This window comes from Tyto alba, unplaced genomic scaffold (assembly GCF_018691265.1).
Source record: "Tyto alba isolate M040663 unplaced genomic scaffold, T.alba_DEE_v4.0 Super-Scaffold_14, whole genome shotgun sequence".
NCBI lineage: Eukaryota > Metazoa > Chordata > Aves > Strigiformes > Tytonidae > Tyto > Tyto alba.
This window is the reverse complement of record NW_024881276.1, coordinates 13253281-13273648: the sequence shown is the minus strand read 5'-3', so window position 1 is coordinate 13273648 and position 20368 is coordinate 13253281. Positions and strand designations below refer to the sequence as shown.

General features: G+C 43.7%; 1 protein-coding gene and 1 non-coding gene across 7 annotated transcripts in view; one reads left to right on the top strand and one right to left on the bottom strand.

Moving 5' to 3' along the window:
• Nucleotides 1-18027, bottom strand: part of PPEF1 (protein phosphatase with EF-hand domain 1) — a 42663-nt gene extending 24636 nt beyond the window's left edge. Inside the window, exons 1-5 of one of the 6 annotated variants that reach the window (XM_033010112.2) lie at nucleotides 17804-18027; nucleotides 17035-17222; nucleotides 6846-7035; nucleotides 1722-1849; nucleotides 890-941 (exon numbers count right to left, since the gene is read on the bottom strand). In XM_033010112.2, the coding sequence (XP_032866003.2) occupies nucleotides 890-941; nucleotides 1722-1849; nucleotides 6846-6888 (223 nt within the window). In that variant the 5' untranslated portion in view covers nucleotides 6889-7035; nucleotides 17035-17222; nucleotides 17804-18027. Of the gene's footprint in view, nucleotides 1-889; nucleotides 942-1721; nucleotides 1850-6845; nucleotides 7036-12727; nucleotides 13053-17034; nucleotides 17223-17803 lie in introns of those variants that run through there. The other 5 variants (XM_033010111.2, XM_033010113.2, XM_033010114.2 and 2 more) reach the window with 5 other exon arrangements.
• A 183-nt stretch (nucleotides 18028-18210) lies between these two features.
• TRNAV-UAC lies at nucleotides 18211-18283 on the top strand. The gene has a single exon. It is a non-coding gene; the product is annotated as a tRNA-Val (tRNA).
• The last annotated feature ends 2085 nt before the right edge of the window (nucleotides 18284-20368 follow it).

The following is a 20368-nucleotide window of genomic DNA, read 5'->3' as shown; positions in this document are numbered from 1 at the left end:
CATTGAACCACTTATGTTTTGATGGTGGTTTTATCCTGCTATCAAAGTGTCTTGTGTAAATTTTAATTGGAATAACCTGTGGCTGGACCAGATGAAAGAGAGAGGACATTCTCTTGTAATTTAATAAGAAGGGGACAGCCTCCTTTTTAACTCTGCTGGGATTAGATCTATTCTCAATTTGTTCAGGGAAGTCATGTTTGTTTTCTGGATTTAGGAATCACTTTCAGTCTGTCCTTCTGTTGAGTCTGACCTCAAAAGTAAGTTTTGTCCAAGGATCCAAAAATACTTCAAAAATTAAAGGTTTTTCTTTGGATAACTGAGCTTTAACTGAAATGGTGCCTAAATATTTATTTCCATCTGTTTAAATGCATTTCGTTTTTAATAATTCACATATTGATACATGTTTTGCAGTGAAATCTAGAATAAATTAAATTAATAAGTGGCCCAGAACTGCTTCAGGGAAAAAAAAAAAAAAAAAAAGTAGAGCAACCTCTTTGATTACACCTGCCCTAAACCAACTAGACACAGTCTTTCTGGATAATCACATCTCATAGTTTAAGAAAACATGCATAGAAAGCTGTGAAAATCTGAGTCAGTAAGTCTAGCATGAGATCAGCTTAGGGGCAGTAACATATGAGAAAGCACTCTGAGCACCTCTGAGTATTCTCATAAGGACAACAGGTATCTGTTTTGTCTTACATTTTGACTCACTGAGTAGATATTGAGCAGAGTTGACACTTACAGGACCAGATTTTTGTTACAGTATTTGGGAAATCAAACCTCAGTCCCAGCACATGCTATAGGCTGTAAAAATCATATTGAAAATTCACTTTCCTCACATCAGGTTTTTCAAACAGAATCTCCATATTGCTTTGATTTTTATCCTTACCTGAATCCGGATGAGTACAGTGATCCAGCATGAATGTAAAAAAGCTGGATAGCTGTGTATAGAGAAGAAAAGAATATACACACACTGATCAGTTTAGGGGATCCAACAAGCATTAACATTCTCTTTCCTTACTCAACAACTAGCAATTTCCCATTTAGGGGGGCTCTAAGACACTACTAGTTCCCATAGTGTCAGCCTGCAATAATGATGCAACTTGTGTCCTTCTACAAAAATGGCTTATTCCTTTCCTTCTGTGTTATGAGTTGGTAGATTGACACTAGATGAATACATACAAAGTCCCAGGGCTGTATCAGTGCTGCTGACATTTCTGAGCGCAATTCATCTTGCCTGTCATCCCGACTATTCGTCTAGACTTCCTTTGTAGTCAATAGAAGGATACTGCTGCAACGCACTGAACTGATTTTAGACACTGGTGCTAGGATGAACACAAAGCCCTAGAAGTTCCTAATTCCTTGTACTGACCCTAAAGGAAGCCTGGGCTGACATGCTGAGACACTGACACCTCTGTTGCACATTCCTTACCTCACAGACACAGTTAAGGTGACCTGCAATCCCTGGCTAATAGCGCTGCTCTACAGAACCTCTAACCCAGACATGGTTGCAAGTGCAGAATGGTGTCCTGCTGCTTACATAGTTATATATGTGTATGTATACACACAACTTAATTAGTTCAAGTGTGAGGCAGGGAATTGGTTTTATTATACAGGACACAGCTTTATAGGGAGCAATAACCACATATCCTTTACGTTTGTGCAACTTCAGCCCTCTGGGGATAACATAACTGCTTGTACAGGAAGAATTTATTACAAACCTGTAGTTGATCTTGTTCATCAGCATATTCGATTGACTGAAAAATATTCAGAGAATAGCGGCGCCTCATCTCTAGCCGGGCTTTTGTAAAGCGGTACCAATTCTGGATGAGGATAGCAGCTCTAATGACTGTCAAAACAGAAACCAATGCAGTATATATGAATACAGTATAATCTACAATGGAAACACACATGCTACCTTTGCAGAATTTTGCAGACAGATGACAAATTCAGTTCATTGTGCACAGACAACATTAAGATGCAACTCTGTAAAAGTGAGACTGAAAAAGTGTTTTCTGATAACAAATACATGATGCATTTACTGTTTCTGTCTTCAGGGACAGATCCTAAACTAGCTGACTTGCTCAAGCCTATACTGTTAGAAACATTCCCCATTTCATTGTCCTGAAGACAGTACCCATGTAAGAAGTCTGCCATGTTCAGCTGATGGGCAGCATGTGGGTTTGGGGCAGGTGAGGAAAGGAAGAGCAGTTTGGCCTACCAACAAAATGTATTTCTTTACCAAACTGCAGTAAAAAGCTTCAGACTTTGCAAGCTGTAACATGAGCAACATGTAATAACAGAGTTTGTAACAGCCACTTTTAACAGAAAGTTTTTGCCTGCACAGCTGTATCAGCAGGCCAGCAAAACTCAAACCTTAGGATAAATATTAAAAAATGGCATTGAGGGTCATAATATGTTGCTTAAATAGACATGCCAAAAGGCACGCAGGTATATCTTTGGCTAGCTTGGTGAACAGAGGAACACTCACCCCATGAATTCAATGGGACATGTCAGAAGAACATTTTGGACTATGTGCTGAATACACATCCCACTCAGCACTTTAAGAAGTTGTGTCTGTGATTGTCCCAGTCTGGAAAATCAATAGAAACTTCACTGAAGGACAATCACTAAGACTTCAGCCTAGAGCGAAGGGCCTGCTGCCTACAGGTCCCAGTCACACCAGAAACAGATCCCATTCCCTCAGCTGCTCAGATACAAGTTTATCAAGCAGAACATCTGGTGGCACAAAGAGGTCCTGGGTGGGCACTGTCCTGTGAAGAGAGCTCCTCACACCTATGTCAAGCAGTTAGTGCTGCATGAACAGTGGCCACCAGCGAGAGCTGTGCAGGAGGACTGGAGCAACAGGAGCTGATGCCCATTTGAGCCCTCCCCACCATGAAGATAATCCCCTCTGCTGCTCCTGGTACCCAGAGGGCAGCAGTTTTAAGGAGCCAGGATGTGAAACGTGGCTGGCAGCTGCACTGCCAGCAGGAAGACAAGAGGAAAGGCGAGCAGTTGGGCCCTCAGCATTACAGGTGATCGCTGCAGCTCTGACAGACCTGGAGGGAGGAGTGAAAGCAAAAGGCTGAAGGGGCTGTGCTAAGTCTGAAATAACCATGAGATTGGGAGGGGATGAACAGATGAGCTCAGCAGTAACTTCTGCTGTTTCACAGAGCTGTGACTCTCTACTGCTTTAAGGGGTCTTATCCAGAAAGATCAACTAACTTTGAGAAAAGTATTCCTCCGTTGCTTGTTAACTGTTTTTTTAAGATCAGCTGGAGAGGAATAAATGCACATTTCAGATACTTAGGGCATATGTAAGTATGGATTTATCATCCAGAGGACACCATTTACTATACAAAATCAGAACAAAATGCAGCTACTGCCTTGTAGATCGAGAAGCTGAAATAATGGCAAATTCAAATCTATTCATTTGCTTAAATTATGGTCAGAAGGGGACTCTGTATTAACATGCTTACCCCTACAGGGAACTAACAGGGGCAGTCAAGAGGCATTACATGCATCACTGCGTAACAGTGAGAGGAAGACTGAGCACGGGGATACGGGATTCTACACCTGTCTCAATGCAACCACATTGTCACCACCATATTCTTGCCTGGCAACAAAAAATAGAGTAAGATAGGAGGCTGCTCTCAAGAGATGTCACATTTACTCACTTAAAATTAGACACATAATTATTTCTTGACTGGTTCCTTACCTCTTTCTCCTTACTTCTTTGTCCCTGTACTCTCAACAGGATACCAGTAAATAAGTAGACAGGGGACAGAAATGTCAAGCCTTTGCCTCCAGCCTGGCAGCTAACACCTCACTTCAAGATGTTCCTTAAGAAACTCAACCATGAATAGATCAGCATAGGACACAGAAAACAGTCTTTTTGCTTCTGATCAAGGGGGAACAAGTCAAAGCAGCTGCAGAGCAACTGTATCGAAGGTACAAGGACCAAAGGAATACACTGATCTTAGCTCCTGACACTCCTAAGAACCAGATCTCATTTCTGAGCAGAGGAACAGAAACAAAACTGAGACATTCTCCTGAATTCCAGAGTTTGTCACATCACCACTGCACAGCACTGCTAATTTGTGAAAAATAAAAAAAAGAGGAAACTAGAACCAACACTAATATCTTAAGGTAAATATGCTTCTATCCTACCGCAGTTGCCAAAATGAACAGTTGATACTGAAAACCAATACAAAACAAGAAATAACAACCAACAACTAATACTAATGCTTTTTCTCCCTGCAAAACAGCAAAGCAAAGCACTGTACTAAAGGGCCAACAGTTTATACTAGTCAATTATTTTAGTTGATCATAAATACCAGGATTTTGAGACTAGGATAAGTGGCACCTCCGAGTGAGAATGACTTTTTTCTTAAACTGAGTTATTCAGGTAAAGAAAAACCTCCATGAAAAAGTGATTCTATTAATAAATGTGCAACATTAAGGAAGTTTTTTTAGAAACATGCTTACAGGTGCCTTAATAGCACGTTGTCTGCTTATTTTACCATTAGTAAATATACAGTATAGTTTAAGTGTTAAAGTTTTCTACTGGACAAGGCCAAAATCAGTAGACTCCCATCCTACAAATACCACATCCTTCCTAGAAAAATCCTCCTGACTGAAGGAAATGCAATCTATATATTGTGGCGTCTCCCTCGATATTATATGACTAAGAGCATCTGTTGTACTCTACATAAACTCTGAGATGTCTTTTCTGTCCTTTCTGTATTTCCCCACTGTTACAAACCTGAAAGCCTGACACATCACAGCAAGGCTGTCACCAACTTTTCTGTTTAGAAGAGTACCTATGGGGTAAAGCACAGCCACCAGCACAGAAACCGATTTCCAGCATCAGAACCATTAAACTTCCCATTAAAGCCCCTCTGGGTCGCTTGATGGTCCTGATCATTTAACACAGCACAGTTCCACTGGTACCACATAAGACAGATATGTATCGACCACTATGGTTAATGTTGCAAATCTAACAGAGTATTTCCTGTCTTTTTTTTTTTTTTTTTTTTTTTTTTTTATTGTGCTTATTACAGCATTGTTATTCTCAGGACTGAATCAGAACATGATTTTCATACTAAGCTAAACTGCATCTGTAAAAGAAATTACCAGTTGCAGAACGTCTCTACACCAGCAAGTACCTGTTAAAGTCATGTTATTAATGCATTAGAGGGATGTACAGCCTCAGGCTGCAGATAGAATGACAGTTCATCATCATTTGACTACTGCTGAAGTGCAAAAAGAATACCATCCGGCAACTGGAGAGGACAAAACGTTGTGAAACAAGCACACAAGATCATAAGTTAACTCTGGGGTAGCGAAGCCTCGCTCCATACCAATGTGAATTGATGGCTGTGGACCAAGAAAGAGTATAGATCCTCATGCCCACTCCAAGATTTTGCACCCTCGGAAATATTCCCAACTGTCCTGGGTTTGAGTGAGCAGTGAGGTTTTTTGGTAGCAGGGCAGGGCCCCCTGCGCTGCTGGGGGAGGAGGTAGAGATACTGGGAGCAGAGCTGAGCCCAAGAAGAAGGGAGGGGTGGCGGGAAGATGTTCTCAAGATGTGGCAATGTTTCTCACTGTCCTACTCTGTTAAGTGGTGTTGTTAGTGTCTGTAACAAATGTATGTTCTTTTTTTTCTTCCCCTAACGAGTCTGCCTTTTGCTCGTGACAATAATGTGAGATCTATCCCCCCTGGTCCTATCTTGAACCCCAAGCCTGATTCTCTGTCCCTTCTCATTGCCAGAAGAGAAGAGGGAGAGAGTGGCTGCGTGGTGTTTGGCTGTCGACCAGGCTCAAACCATGACACCAACTAACTCATCTCCAAGGCCTTGCAAACACACATACGCAGAGCATGCAAACCCAAAGAGGAAGGACTGCTTCCCAGTTACAGGTAGGTCTGTGACTCCAGATGTTTCCATTCTGCTTCCACTGCTGTCATACAGCGCTGATGCTGCTGTGACAGCCAAGTAGTATACACAAAGCTGAGGGCTACCCTTAAACCTGTCAGCTTGGTTCCCTGTAGCAATGATTAAGCACTCCTGCCTCTTAGTCACCAGTTTCCTGTGATTTGCATCCTGGCTTGGTAGCCAAAAAGAGCCTTCTTTTTCAACCATGGTTATTCAGCATAATAACCTCCTAAAACCATGCACAGTGCCACATGACATGGCTTTCAGCAAACCTGTAAATTCTGCTTTAAAGACAAACCTTGAAAGAGAATGCAAAGGGTCTGAACAAAGGTCTGAGCCAATCCTGGAACAGAAGGATTTTTACCTTTACCTGCACAAAGCCTGGTGTGTTCATACCAGGGTGTGGCATGATTAAAAGCAAGGGGATGATGCATGAGTTTTTTAATTGAACATTCAACCAGGTACTGTGGAGACTTTCAACTGACAACCTCAGAGAGTGTCAGAGAGAATTTCAGGCCAGGTACTTGTAATGGCAGAAGCTTGATTCTGAGAGTCATTATAATAGCTCTGCTTTTTTGTACTTCTTTCATAACTGGGGTCACCCAGCAGCAGGAAAATTGGGGCAGTTTGCCCAGGAAACCTCTGTTTTGAAAAGGCATAGAAGGTTTCCTTCAGTACCTTACCCCATAGGCTTTGCCAGTGACAGTAGAGATGGTCTACAGTTGCCTTCTGACCTCAGCCAGAATCTAAAAGCTAGGTACTCTTTTGAAAATAAAATAATTAGAAAATAATTTTCTCTGAACAAGTATTTTGACAACAGGACTGGGGAGAAAAGCTACCTTGCAATGTTATTCTAGTGTCACAGAGAGAACAACCATTGATCCTGAATACAAAGGCAGCACTCACCTTTCTCTGACTTTCTGTCAGCTACAGAACTGTTGCACCCCATGGTTCCAATGATTCTGTCCAACAGTTTTAATTGCTGCAGATACGAAGCATGTTTCTCTCAGCTGTTAGCTTTACACACATTTCCTGTGTTGTTCCTTCAGTGATGAGGATTATACCTTTCTGGGCTCCTGGACTCTTCCTAGCACTCCTAACGGGGAAAGGATTGGGAGGGAGGGAGAGATTAAAAAAAAAAAAAAAAAAGTGTTTGACAACACAGAATCTAAAGTACCTACAGCTCATAACCAATTACTATAGAGCATGTCCTATACAAACTGGACCTGATGAACCATACTAGGTTTCTTTTTCACATCTGATTACTATCAGCTTGCATTCATGACAGATGAACTCAGTAATTAATACAGTTTACTCCTAACATGTTAGATGACAGTTAATGTGCACCAGTGATTTCTTAATCTGAAGCACAGCTATTTAAAGCCTTACTACTAGAGACGAGGAACGAAAGAGGCATGTCACTCTTCAGTCTTGTGATTTGAAAAATGGAACTGCAGAATTTTAAGGACTTTAAATTACATCTAATACCACTGCTAAAAATATCCCAAATCTCAGCCCTCCTAACACTCTATTGATTTGAAAAGGTGCCCTACCACCCTATTTATCACTTTATCCCTCAGTGTCACCACCACCAAATTTACAAAGAGAGACAGTGCCATAGCAAATTGCTTCATTATCAGATTTCATTTAAATAAAACATCCAACTTTCTGTTGCATTTCTACTGAAACATTTGAAATAAAAGATTTGGTTTCATTAAATAAATGAATAAAGTACATTTTGCAGTGTGGCCTTTTGGGCTTTCCTTCCGGCACTTGCTCAGCTCTTCACTAAATGATACCATTCACTAATGCAATACACTTCCTAATCAACGAGTTCAAATGAATACAATTCCCTTGAGATACAAAATGGGTTAATTTCTAAGTAACAGGAAAGTCACTGATGCTCTTAGAGAGACTGAACTTTGTTTTAGCTAAAGATTTCTTATACAATCACACGGACTTGTCTCTCTTCCTGTCTCCAGGGATACATGTTTCTCTCTAGAGTGTCTGAAGTCTAAATTACTGCATTTGTTGTTTTGTTTCATTAACATTCCTTTCCCTTTGAGTTTTAAAACAAAGAAGAAATTCATCAGCATGAATGCATAACTACTTTGGCTTTACTAGCAGAAGTAAAAATAACAGGAGGATAAGACAGAAGAAATCAAATGCATAACTAGCCTATTTTCAATTTTAATAGTTAGAATACATTTTATTGTTGTGAGAGTATCTGCAGTTTTTATGTATTTATTATTATATAGTATATAATTTTATGTTGCATTACATTATGTTATGTTACGTTAATATCGCACAGCTCTTTACAGTTGTGGGGCTATTTTTCAGGGTCCCACAACACGAGGGTATCCTACATCTGAGCTCAGTCTGCCACTTACTGAGTCAGTATTTATTTCAGGAAAGAAGGATTTTAGGGCTTTTTCCCCACAACGAACTGCCTTTCTTCCCTATGGGGAAGCTATCATGAAATCAAAAAAAGGTGAAGTTACATTAATTTTGAGCCAATCAATGGCTTTGACAGCATCAAATACAGCACTGATATTACTAATAGCACAAATTTGTCTTCTTTCCAAATAATTGTTCTAAATACCACCTCCTCACTTGCCCTCTTAGGAAAATCTCAGGTCTTCATCAGTCCATCTCAAACCAGCCAGCCACAACTTGAATTGTGATCTGAAGACTAGGACCATGGGCAAAAAGAGCTTACAGTCTAAGCTCTATTGCAGCAACACTATCTTCATTAAAGGGCAGGTCAGCATGCGCCCAGCAACAGGAGCCCCAAACAGAACCATCATGCCTCTCAGGACTCCACCCAAGCCATAGCAAACAATGGGCTGACCCAAGAAATGGGGATCTGAATCACTATCACACCCTACTTTCAATGACTTAAGCTTTTCTTCCAGTCATCCCCACTCTTCCCTCCACCTACCTCTAAATTCATGGACTTCTAGCACCTCCTTGATCAAAGAAAGAAAAAAGATACACAGGGACTGAAATTTTATGGTGATAGCAGTAAATGAAGCTGGAAACATACACTCAGAACTTGGAGGAAAACTTGCACAAACACATGCTATCATTAAACCTCTTAAAAAGGCCAAATCTGGTCATCAAAATGCTAGGCCAGGGGCATAACCATCACCTTCAGCCCCAAATATCTGCATTCTAAAAGGGACACGGTGAACATTCAAACTACCCTATTTCTCAGGTGGCCATAGAGCCATCCTGGCTGCCAACCTGTGTGTCCAGACGCCAGACCAGCCACACCCACTGAAGACCCCAGCAAGCAGGGTCTCCACCCAGGCCCAGCAAATTCACTTTCTGCCCTTCCTCTCCAACTAAAGAATCATGAACAAGGGGAACAAGCCACTGTGCAAAAAGCCAGTGCATCCCCCATGCCAGGGCTCTTCATTGCTCCTAATTGAGCTGCTCCAAAGAAAGAAATCCTTCCCCTCCCACCCCCAAGGTATGGTGGTTAAATCTAATTCCTCCTCCATGCCATACCCTGTCTGCCTGGGCAGAGGCGTAGAAAAATATCAGGCAACGGCCATGAAGATCTTCCATGGGGAAGAAGGTTGAAAAACAGACATTTGAAACATTAGAGTCATTTCTGTGAGCTATTTACTATGCAATGTAGCAACGTTTGGTGAAGAATCGTTTTCCATTACAGAATTCCCCCAAATGTTGGCTGATGAAATGGAAAGCTGGGCTTTTACCAAGGTATTCAAAAAGGCTTCAGAGATACAAGGTAGCTGGATGAGAATTTGGGACATGATGTTGTGTTAGCATTACAGACACTATACCACCAATTTACCCTTAAGAGAGAATCTGTCATGTTCACTGAAAAGCAATTCAATTTCTACAAGCCGGTGATCTGTCCCATTTTTAGATATAACTTCAAGAAATTGCTACATTTCTCTCAGTTCAGCAAAAGGGCAATTTTGTGACGGACAAGTACTGAATACACAGCCCATCCACTGAAGCAAAATAAAATGTCATTCCAACATGCACCAGGCTAAGCCACAGTGGCACCATGCTGCTTTTTTTCTAGATTGGAGTCACTGAAGGTTACACTGCAGCAAGTGCTCAGAAATTTGGCTTTCAGAACCTGAGCTGTCAAGAGCCTGATTTACAGAGATAATGAATCAGCACCATTTGATCTGGATGTAATAGGTGCTGCCGAAAATCAATCATGCCTCCAGTTTGTCAGTCATGTAAAGACCAGGCTGCCTCAAGAATAATGGGAACCTTGTAAAGATTTATAGCTGACTTTTAATGAAATCAGGCTGCAGGTCCTTTGGGCAGAGAGCCATCCTTTCAAGCATACCTTATCTTTTAAAATTAGATGAGCTGTGCTACTGGTAGACAAGTGTAAGCTAGGTCAAGCCTGATGATATGGAAGCCATACAAATAAGAGCCACTAGGATTTAACTTTTTTCTTGATTCGTTCCACTTGTTTCTTACCTTTGATAGAGAATGAAAGGCTCCTCCTTTTTTTTTTTTTTTTTTGTGGGGATGGGATTTCCACAATTATGCTACTTCCCCTACATGTTGTTTCAACATCTACCTCCAGCAACATGCCTCCTTTCCCTACTCGCCCCTTTCTCAACCAGATTTGTCAACAGGTATTTATGACCTCCTTCTATAACATGTCTTATAAGGAACATGTGGTTGGAGAGGTGATGAGATAGGGACAGTTTTCTCCATAAAGATCAGATGGATGGATGGGTGGATGCTTCCAATGGCAGGGGTTTTCCTTTGATATCTTCTTGCTATCAATTTTTAAATTTTCTGTTACTCACAGACTTCTTTTAGAGTTGTTTTCCTTTGGAAATGAGGACTGCAGAGAATCGAGAGATGCTATAACATGGGTTTATGATGCATTTGCTTCTATGCATTGCTGATGGAATGAAGCAGGAAAGAGCAAAATACCGTAGAGAAGAGAACCCAGACATTAAACTACAACACCCAGGTTAGCACTTGCAGAGGGACAACTCTTCAAAACTGTTTTGTTGCCAAAGTTGGGATTGTCAAGGACAGGAACCTAGAGATGAGTTAAAGATGTCATTAGCTAAAAGACCCACCTTGCAGAAAACGGGATGAAGCAGCCACAGTCAACTAACAAAGTGAAAGAGAACCTGGCTACGGCACAAGAGCTGTAATGTTGATTCCAACCCTGAATGAGGTCTGTCAAGGGGCTGATATGAGAACATCAAACATAGGCAAAGCAGTATGTGTTTACGTCTCCTGATATTTTACATCCATGGGACAAACTGACATTAAGTGACTTTCAGTGATTATATATATGAAAAAGAAAGACAGAAAGAAGGAAAGATGGAAAGACATAGAGAAAGACAGAGAAGGAAGAAAGAAGGAAGGAAGGAAAGAGAGAAGGAAGGAAAGAGAGAAGGAAGGAGAGAAGGAAGGAAAGAGAGAAGGAAGGAAAGAGAGAAGGAAGGAAAGAGAGAAGGAAGGAAAGAAAGAGAGAAGGAAGGAAAGAAAGAGAGAAGGAAGGACAGAAAGAGAGAAGGAAGGACAGAAAGAGAGAAGGAAGGACAGAAAGAGAGAAGGAAGGACAGAAAGAGAGAAGGAAAAGAAGGGAGAAGGTCTTTTTTTTCACAGATAATTTATTCAGCCTGCTCAGAAAAGCAAAGCTATACTCAATATAGAACTGATGGAATCCTTTCTAGCAATAGCTAGATCTCAGTATTTAGGCCAGGAATCAATAGAGAATGGATGTAGTAAGATACCGGAAAGCCAGCAAAGCCTGAAAGAGAATAGGATGAAGACAGCCCAGCTCATTAAGGTGAACTTACATTCCTGAGCTCAAAAATGCACTGCAAAAATAAATAAAAGCAAGAGCTGCAAATGTGCGAACATGCAGAGATTGTTCAAGCAATTGCTGAGTTCAGAAATTGTATGAAAATACAAAGATAATCTGTAGAAAAAGGATGGGAGAATGCCTGTTCATGTTACTGACAATCAATAGAGGATACATTTACACAAAACATTTGCACTATCTTGTGCAGAAAATAAACAAAGCAAGCAGACTCATTTTTTGCACAGCAAGACTTTGGGGACAATGTTTTTTAAAAAGAGGGGGTGTAGCAAATACAAGTGCACAAATGGCGTGCAGATCACCTTGAAGTATAAGCAAAACCATCATATTACTTTCCAGAAATGTTAAACTCCTCTAGAGGGAGATTCATTTAGGAAGCAAGGAGAAAACCAAAAATCCTGAAGCAAAGTCTAGTAAACTAGACCCAAACGGAGCGTAAAAGTTAACAACCGTTGTAAGCAAAATCTGAATCATGCACTGTCTTGCAGTTAACAAGCGGGGTCTTAATGACATCCCATTTAATTCTCCTTATTTGAAGGGGGAAATTGGTGAAAAAGCAAAGTTCCAGAATAAATGTGTTGAAATCTAAGCAAGTTTGAAAGTGAAATTCATGCTTCAGCTGAAATTCATCTTAGTTTTAATAAAGTTTAAGTTAAGCAGCAGAACAGGGCTCAAAATTATCATTATAAAAATACTTCTTCCTGAAAGTACATGAAATACAGCAGTCTCAAAGCTATTTGATCTCATCTGTACACAGAAGTTCTGGATAACTGATCCAGTCAAACTTTATAGTTTGAAGCACACTCATTTTTCTCAGGGTAAAATCACAAATAGTCCCATATACATCTGTCATTTCCTACACAGACTAAGGATGAAGTCAATTTGCTCTTTAAAAGTGAGATTAAAAAATATATCTATATACCCCACCCAAAGATATTACCTGGTTTTTCATTCTGCTTCAGCAATACCAAGATTTCTTCCACAAAAGTACCCTTAGAAGATTATTTTTTTTAAGAGAAAGCAGCCCCTTTTTGGAAGCAGAACTGCACAACAAGGAATGCAGCTCTGCCAAACAGGTGCTCCACTTCTCTCTGGGGCTCTGGTGCTCAGACTGCAATGCACTTGCTCTCCACCTATTTATACAGCTTCCCGAGAGAAACAGTCAGGAGAAAACGCCGTTTTCATCGTCCAGCCTGATGTGAAAGCGCATGGCTGCAGCCCTCCAGCTGCGCCGTACGCGTGCTGTTGAAGAGCTGTTTTGTCACCATGCCTCCTGAATCTCAGGCAGAGAAAGGGATGGGCTAACCTTATCTGCTTTGCATCTCAAGTCACATGATCTCTTTCAAGAGGAACGGCCTTTCTGCTGTGTTGAGGCAAAGATTTGCATTTTAGCAGATCTAGCACACCGGAAAAAAACTTACGGGCTGTCCAGGTATTTGGTTATCTGATGTGACTGGCATGGTTATGAAAGCCCTTAAGGAAAGAAATACTGAATTTACCACAAGGCACTGTATCTGCACATTAGTGATACAGGTGTTCTCCAAAACACTCAATCATACCCAGATAATGGGACAATTTTGAAGCGCTCAAATCTTGCCCTCAAAAGCACTGTACTAACGCTTGTACACTTCAGTTCTTCATGTGCATGCACATGTTCTCCCCATAAATGTGTGACAGGAATTCAGCAGGCTCAGTTCATGTTCTGGCTCGCCTGCCCCTTGGGCAACTGCTGGAAAGGGACCGGACAAGCCAGGAACGCTGCAGCGTTGCTCCCCTGTGCGGCCAGGAAGCCATGGCGCTGCATGTTTTGAAATCAAACCCTGACCCCTGACAGCAGGGCCTGCACCTCTGACCTAGCTCCTTGCCATGCTGACCACGGAGTCTCAGTCACTGCATAGGTGCCTGGGGAAGGGCAGAGCCGTCACGCCCCAGGCTATTTCTTACTGCCCACTGCTAGCACAACAGCCTCTGAGGAATCTGCTGCTTCTGGCAGTATATCGGTGGCATGCGATTTTTAACATATACGCCACCAAGCCACTCAAAAATATGAGGTGTCAGTAGAAGTATGGTATTGTAATATCACCAATACAGTCTTGGGCTCAGTCCTCAGCATCACCCATCCTCATCACACCACTTTTTCCTTCCTTTCTGTCCTTCCACCCCTTTCCGAGAGGTGAGGAAGGGCTGCTTGCTGCTGTGCAAAGTGATGGACCAGAGCACAGCAGCCACTTCTGTGGGGTCAGTGCAGAGGCCTACGAGTCAAAAAAGGACCACAGGTTATAAAGCATGCTGTGGTGGGAGAAAGCTCCACACGGATGGGCACAAGATGGGGATCACCATGCCCCTTGCTCTGCAGTCTCTCCACATGATGGAGTCCCACCAGAACTGGATAGGGAGCAAAAGATTTCTGAGAACAGACAAACAAAGCAAGTTCTTCACCCTCCTGCCCCTGCCCCAAAGGTCTAATAATATTGTAACATGGTATTTTTAGGAAAATTTTGCCATCATTCTGGTGACAGTCATGAAGGCATCAATCGCCACTGTGAAGGACAGAGTGATCAAAATGTCATTCAGGACAGACAGAATCTTGTCTTTAATGGGACAGAATATATCCATTTATTAATGTGCAAAAGATACTTAAAGCGTCAAACCAGCAAAGCAGAAGGCACTGGGAATGTACTAGTTTGACTGACTGAGCTAGTCCTTTGAGGTTCTGGAGTCCCAGACACAACCTTCCACTTTCAAAGCCGTTTCTCTCCTTTGAGACGAGACAGTAAATGGGATACATAACAGGTGCGATAATTCTGCATGACCCAGAAGAGTTTTGATGTTTGCTTTTCTGGCAGGATGCACTTTCCCTGATCAGGCTTACAGTAGCTAATCATTTATGTATGATCACGCCGTTCTGCCAAAATGCATGCAAACAAAAACACATCATAACCTCTTTCTGCTGCACTCTGGGGATACACATCATTTACGAAACATTTACTGTACCTGATAAATTAATCTATATTGGCATTTTCCAAGGTCTCTGCATAATGACAGGCTACAAGGCCCGTTCCAATGGCCAACAAATCCATCAGAAACATTTCACCCAAGATCAATGGGAGAAGGACCAAACCTTTAGCTGTTAGGTTCTGGGGGACATAAAGTCTCCACTGTCTGTTTTCTTTTGTTATTCATGAAGTTGTTCGTCCTCCGTCCTAATGACGTGACCAAGCAACCTGATAAAGAGTCAGTCTTGCTGGACTGAGCCACCTCTCCAGTTACTTGTGGGGATCACAATAACATGCAACTTGAGGAAACACAAATGTGCTTTCCAAATTAACCTTTCCTGTTCAAGTCCAAGGACACAGGCTGTACCAAACAAGACCATTCTCCTTTCTACACAGGGCAAAGAGAACATACCAGTCCCACCAACAAGGTCACACATACTACCGCTTTTTTGTTCAGCAGTCACGTAACCACAAACACACTGAAGGTGATGAAAGGGTTTTAGCATCAACAGCTGCAACAGAAAGTAGGCCAAAAACTTCTGACAATATGTTGAGCAGTCTAGCATGACAAGAAAAAAACCAGTTATGTTGCTAGCACAGAAATCAGGACATCCCTCTACAAGCAGCTCTTCCTGATGTAATAGCACATACTCATTTTTTCAAATACTTTGGAAACATTAACCTGATGAGAAAGCCTCCATGCAGGCATTCCACATGCATAATTCAAATTCTGCTTCAGGCCTATTTCTCAGAAGCACCCACTACAGAGTGATGTAACTGATATTTTTCAGAAAGACCGAAGATAATCATTGTTGAAGTGAATGTGCTCCTTTTTGAGCCATGACCATGGTACCCCTCCTCTTACTCTACCAAGCTCAAAGAAGTATTTTTATATGACCCAGCAAAGTATTTTAAAGTACTAGCCATGGGAAAAGTCCCTGCCTGAGAGACCTGGATGTCCAGTCACAAACAGAAAGAATAAAAAGAAATTAGAATAGAAAAAAAGAATAGAAAAAATAGAGAGAAATAAATGTCCAGAACAATTTTAAGCTCTGTCAGTTAGATGACAGAAATCTGTTCTCACAAATCAGGAGTAGGTTAATTTGAGTGAATAGGAAAAGACTCCTCCCCCCCCGACAATTCTCGGTGAGATGATGAATAAAAGACATCAAAACCTGCACCCTTGGCAAAAAGAACACAGAATCACTAAGATGGTAGAAAGGCAGCTGTAGGGCCTCCCAACCCCTGAAGGCCAAGATACTAGACCAGAACTCTATGAAAGCATCAGGATACCTTCTGTAAAAATGAAACAAATTTTTTAAAAAATGATTTCCCAAATTATCTGTTGAATGCAGATTATTCTGGGAAGCAATGACTAATGGCCTAATTTGCACAACTTTACCTCCCTCGTAAATTAGCTTCAGACTCTGCTTAGAGCTGATACCTATCTACAGCACTCAGATTTTGCCTAATCTTAGTAAAGCAATGTGAGGAAAAAGAAACGGGCACAAGAACTGCCTAATGACAGCTTGATCTTCATTTTGTTGGTGTGGTAAGCCATAAGCTGCACAGGCAGTGCAAAACCTATCCCCCGAAGCCTCGAGCCTACCAGACTGCCTCCCCCCAAATGGCATCTCTGGGTTAAATCAGGCTCTCCAGGTCAGGAGGGTACACACACTAATGATCCATATGTGGAAGGATTTTTTTATTATTATTATTTTTTTTATTGTTTTTTTTTAAAGACTGGGAACTGTCAACTACCAAGTGCAGCCATCACATACATGGTAGGGGGTCAGCAAAGTCTATGGAAATAATTTTCTTCACCTCTAAATTCATCTTATCCTTATGAAATTGAGTCTAATGACAAAAGGCAAAATTTTCTACCTTGTAACAGTAAATCACCTGATGCTTCAGCAAAATATTAATTTCAAGAGTTGAGGTAAGTACAGTATTTAGCTACAAATGATACACTGTTTTGCTTACAGGCACCACGTGCTTCTGAAAATTAACAAACCTATATTTTATATTCCAAATAATAGTTTCTGCTTGTAACTTTTAACTACGGTCCTATAAACACTGTACAGGTGCCTTGATTAGTACTTCTACATCCCTTTGGGATGTGGGCATTTAGTATGGTGAGGATTGAGGCAACACAAATAGTGCAAAACTCCAAGTAAAACGTAATAGATGAAACAAGGCAAATATTATGTGGTGTAACAGATGACAAAAAAGTCCCTGAATGAATTAATACCTGATGCAGATGGGCACGGAAGTGCACAGAAACAGCTGCACTGCTTTGTACCCTCACAAAGAGCCACGTTCTGCAGTAGAAACACCATGAATCCACAGTTTAAGTAATCTCGGATACTTCTGGATGGGAGTAGGGGCGGAGCAGACAGCACGAGCAGCTCCATCGGCTTCCTTTTAGCAAAGACAGACCTATAAACAGTTTGGCCTCCTCGTGCTACACCCACATGTAACAAAACTTTTTTTTTGCGGGTGTGTGTGTGTGGGGGGGGGGGGGCCCTGGGAGTGAGGATGGGCGCGCGAGCGCGGGGCGCCCCCTGCTGGCCCGGCCGCGGCACCGCCCGCCCCGAGGAAATCCTCTCCACCTTCCTCCCCCACCGAGAAGAGAGCCGAGGCACGCCTCGGCGGGCGCCTTCCCGCGACTGATTCGCAGGGAATCCACGCAGCCAGGATCCCCCCCCCGAAGCAGCTGGGGGTGGTGGTGGGGGTGTTGCTACGCCTCTCGCGGAGCTCAGCCTGCCTTCCCCACGCATTGGTCCTACTGGGCTCCGCGATGGAAGGCACCAACCCAGAGCGCCCAGGCTGACCGCAAAGACGTGCCCGAATGCGCGGACGGGACGGGAGCGCTCGCAGTCCCGGCGTCAGGCTGGACCGGGGCCCTCGCCCTCCAGGCTCCCTGCCCGCCTCCCCGGGCCCTGCGTGGCGGGGCAGGCGCCGGCTGGAGGGCCCTGACACGCGGAGGCACGCCGGCAGCCGCCGCACGGAAACCTTACCTGGGCTTCCCCCACAGCGTGACAGCTATTAAAGTGATTTTACCCCCTTCACTGCTCCTCTGTAGCTATCTCAGGGGTAGAGGACGCATTAAGATAATTTTTTAATTAATACATTTTTCAATTAACCAGCAATTGGAAAAAAAAAAAAAAAAAAAAAAAAAAAAAAAAGGAAAAAGACGCCCGGAGGCTGCATCTGCGGAGAGCTATCCCGCCCTCCCTCAGAAGCTCTCCCCCAACGGCTCGCCGCGTGCCCAACGACTGCCCGCCCACCCGAGTGCGGCGCGCGATGTGCGTGCAAGGGGGGCCGCCCCACGCGCCGCACGCGCGTGGGCGGAGGGGCTGGAGGGGAAGAAGCGCGCCAGCCTCTCGTCGATAGGGGCAGTGCCGCAGTGGCTGTCTGGCGTGGCGGTTCCATAGTGTAGTGGTTATCACGTCTGCTTTACACGCAGAAGGTCCTGGGTTCGAGCCCCAGTGGAACCAGCGCCAAGTGTCATCTATTTTGTGGTGGTGTTCACCCTCTATCTTATCATTTCCTTTAAAGCAAGGGGTCTCAGGTTTCCCTTTTTTCTCCCCAAGACAAGCATCCTCAGAGGCGCGTAAAGTAAGCGACGGTCCTGCCTGCGGCAGAGCAGGAGCAGTATGTGACAAGGGGAGCAGAAAGGCACCTCCAGCAGGAAACCCTGTCCCGGCAAGATCCTTCCCACAATAGCACATTTTACAAAGAGTATGAACGTAATTTAGATAGTGTCGCTGCAGCGCTTTCTTTTTATCCCTAAAAAGCTCCATTTCCTGCAACAACATCAACCAAAATGCAGAGAGACCCAGCAAGGGCTGGCTGAAGCCAGCACCTTGAGACACTGAAGTGACTCTCTCCACCCTCCTGCCCGGCACAGCCCCGCAGGGCAGGATTTACAAGTTTTAATCTGGTCACTCACTGTACCATACTCCCTGGGCACTGTTTTGTGGCAGCTGGTGCTGGTAGCCCCCATGCCTCTGGCGCGGAGGGGAGGCCCTGGGTGTCACAGGGTCCCCCTGTGCCAAAGCCTTGCTGAGCCGCAGGTCACCCGGGTGAGGGAATGGGCAGCTGGAAGCCTAATAAAAGGGTGTCACCCCTCCTTTTTAGCCTGCCTGATCTACAGGCCGTTGGGGGCCATTTTGCATCTTCCTCTGGGCCCCTTCTCACAGGTGTAGCTCAGGCTCGGGCTGGCTGCTGTGGTGAGGTCGCAGGTTAGAGGCTTCATCCTTGGCGGATCTGAATGCCACCTGCAAGAGCAGCCTTCCCCTGCCAGCGTGGGCGAGGGATCCCTGCCTTACTACAGTCCCTCGGCTGGGTAATGGAAGAGACGGCAGAGACCAGGGACAGCCAGGGTGGCGGCGGGGAGAAGCAGCAGCCTGGCAGGGTGAAGGGCGCTCGTGAGCACCCACACGGCCGTGGCGAAGGCTGTGGCCCGACCCAGCCCTAAGGAGATGTCTCACCAGGGCAAACTGGAGCGCTGTTGGTCTCACCTCTGCATCTGGAAAAGTGTTTGAGTGCTGGGGGAAGGCCAGCGCATTTTCACAGCACACAGCTAGCAATTACAGTTAACTCTGTCCTTGTTTTCCCCTGTACTGTATTTATCACTGCTTTCATTAATTGGGAAAGAACGAGCCCTCTCAGCTTGCCTTGGAGCAGTTTAACTTGTGAATTATAATGTATTGTCTCATTTTGCACCTGCAAGCCTTTAGAAAAGGGTAGCCTCTGGGCATGGATGCTGCCATGGCATCTGTCTGTGCGTGGGAGTCCTAAGGAGTACTGGGGCCAAGACATCTCTGCAGGAGGAGATGAGTACCTTAGCTCTGCTGAGCTGGAGTTTGCTCCTGAGTCTCTGCGGGTCAGAGCAGGAGGGTGTGATTTACCTATCTTAAAGATGAAAGAAAAACTGGCTTAATGAACTTTAATCAGGGTCTTATTAAGAAACTTACCTTAATCATCCTCATCTTAAGAAAACTATTAAACTGTTGTCAGTGCTTGCTCTTACTAAAGGAACACTCTGGGGTATGGGCAAGCTGATGTTAGAGATTTCAGTGCAATGCAGGGATACCTGGGCCAGGTGCAAAAGCTCTTTCGGGTAGAAAGCACCCATAGACCACACAGTGAGACCAAGCAGGATAAGGTCATAACATTAAGCACCGTAACGACACTAAGGGCCTCTGTGTCCTGCAGCCTCAAAGCACAGACATACTCAGGTCTGGCTTTCCTCTGCTGAGCTTGGTTAGTGGCGTGTGTGCAGCCCACAGGAGGTAAAGCCAAAGCAATGTATCCCGCCTCTTGGGTAAACTGTCTTCCACAGATGGGCTGCTTCAAGGACACAGGCTCAAAGCTGAATCAGCTACAGCTAGATTTCTCCTAATGTAGGGTTATGCAAGCCTTTGGTGTAGGTACTTCCCATCTAATAGGGATGGTGATCCCATGGTGCCTACCCTGCTAACGGCAGCCACAGCTCCCCCAGGTGCATGCAATTACAGGCAGTGGGCCTCATCCTGCTGGCCAGCACCACGTAACTATCTGCATTGTGTTTTCTTACA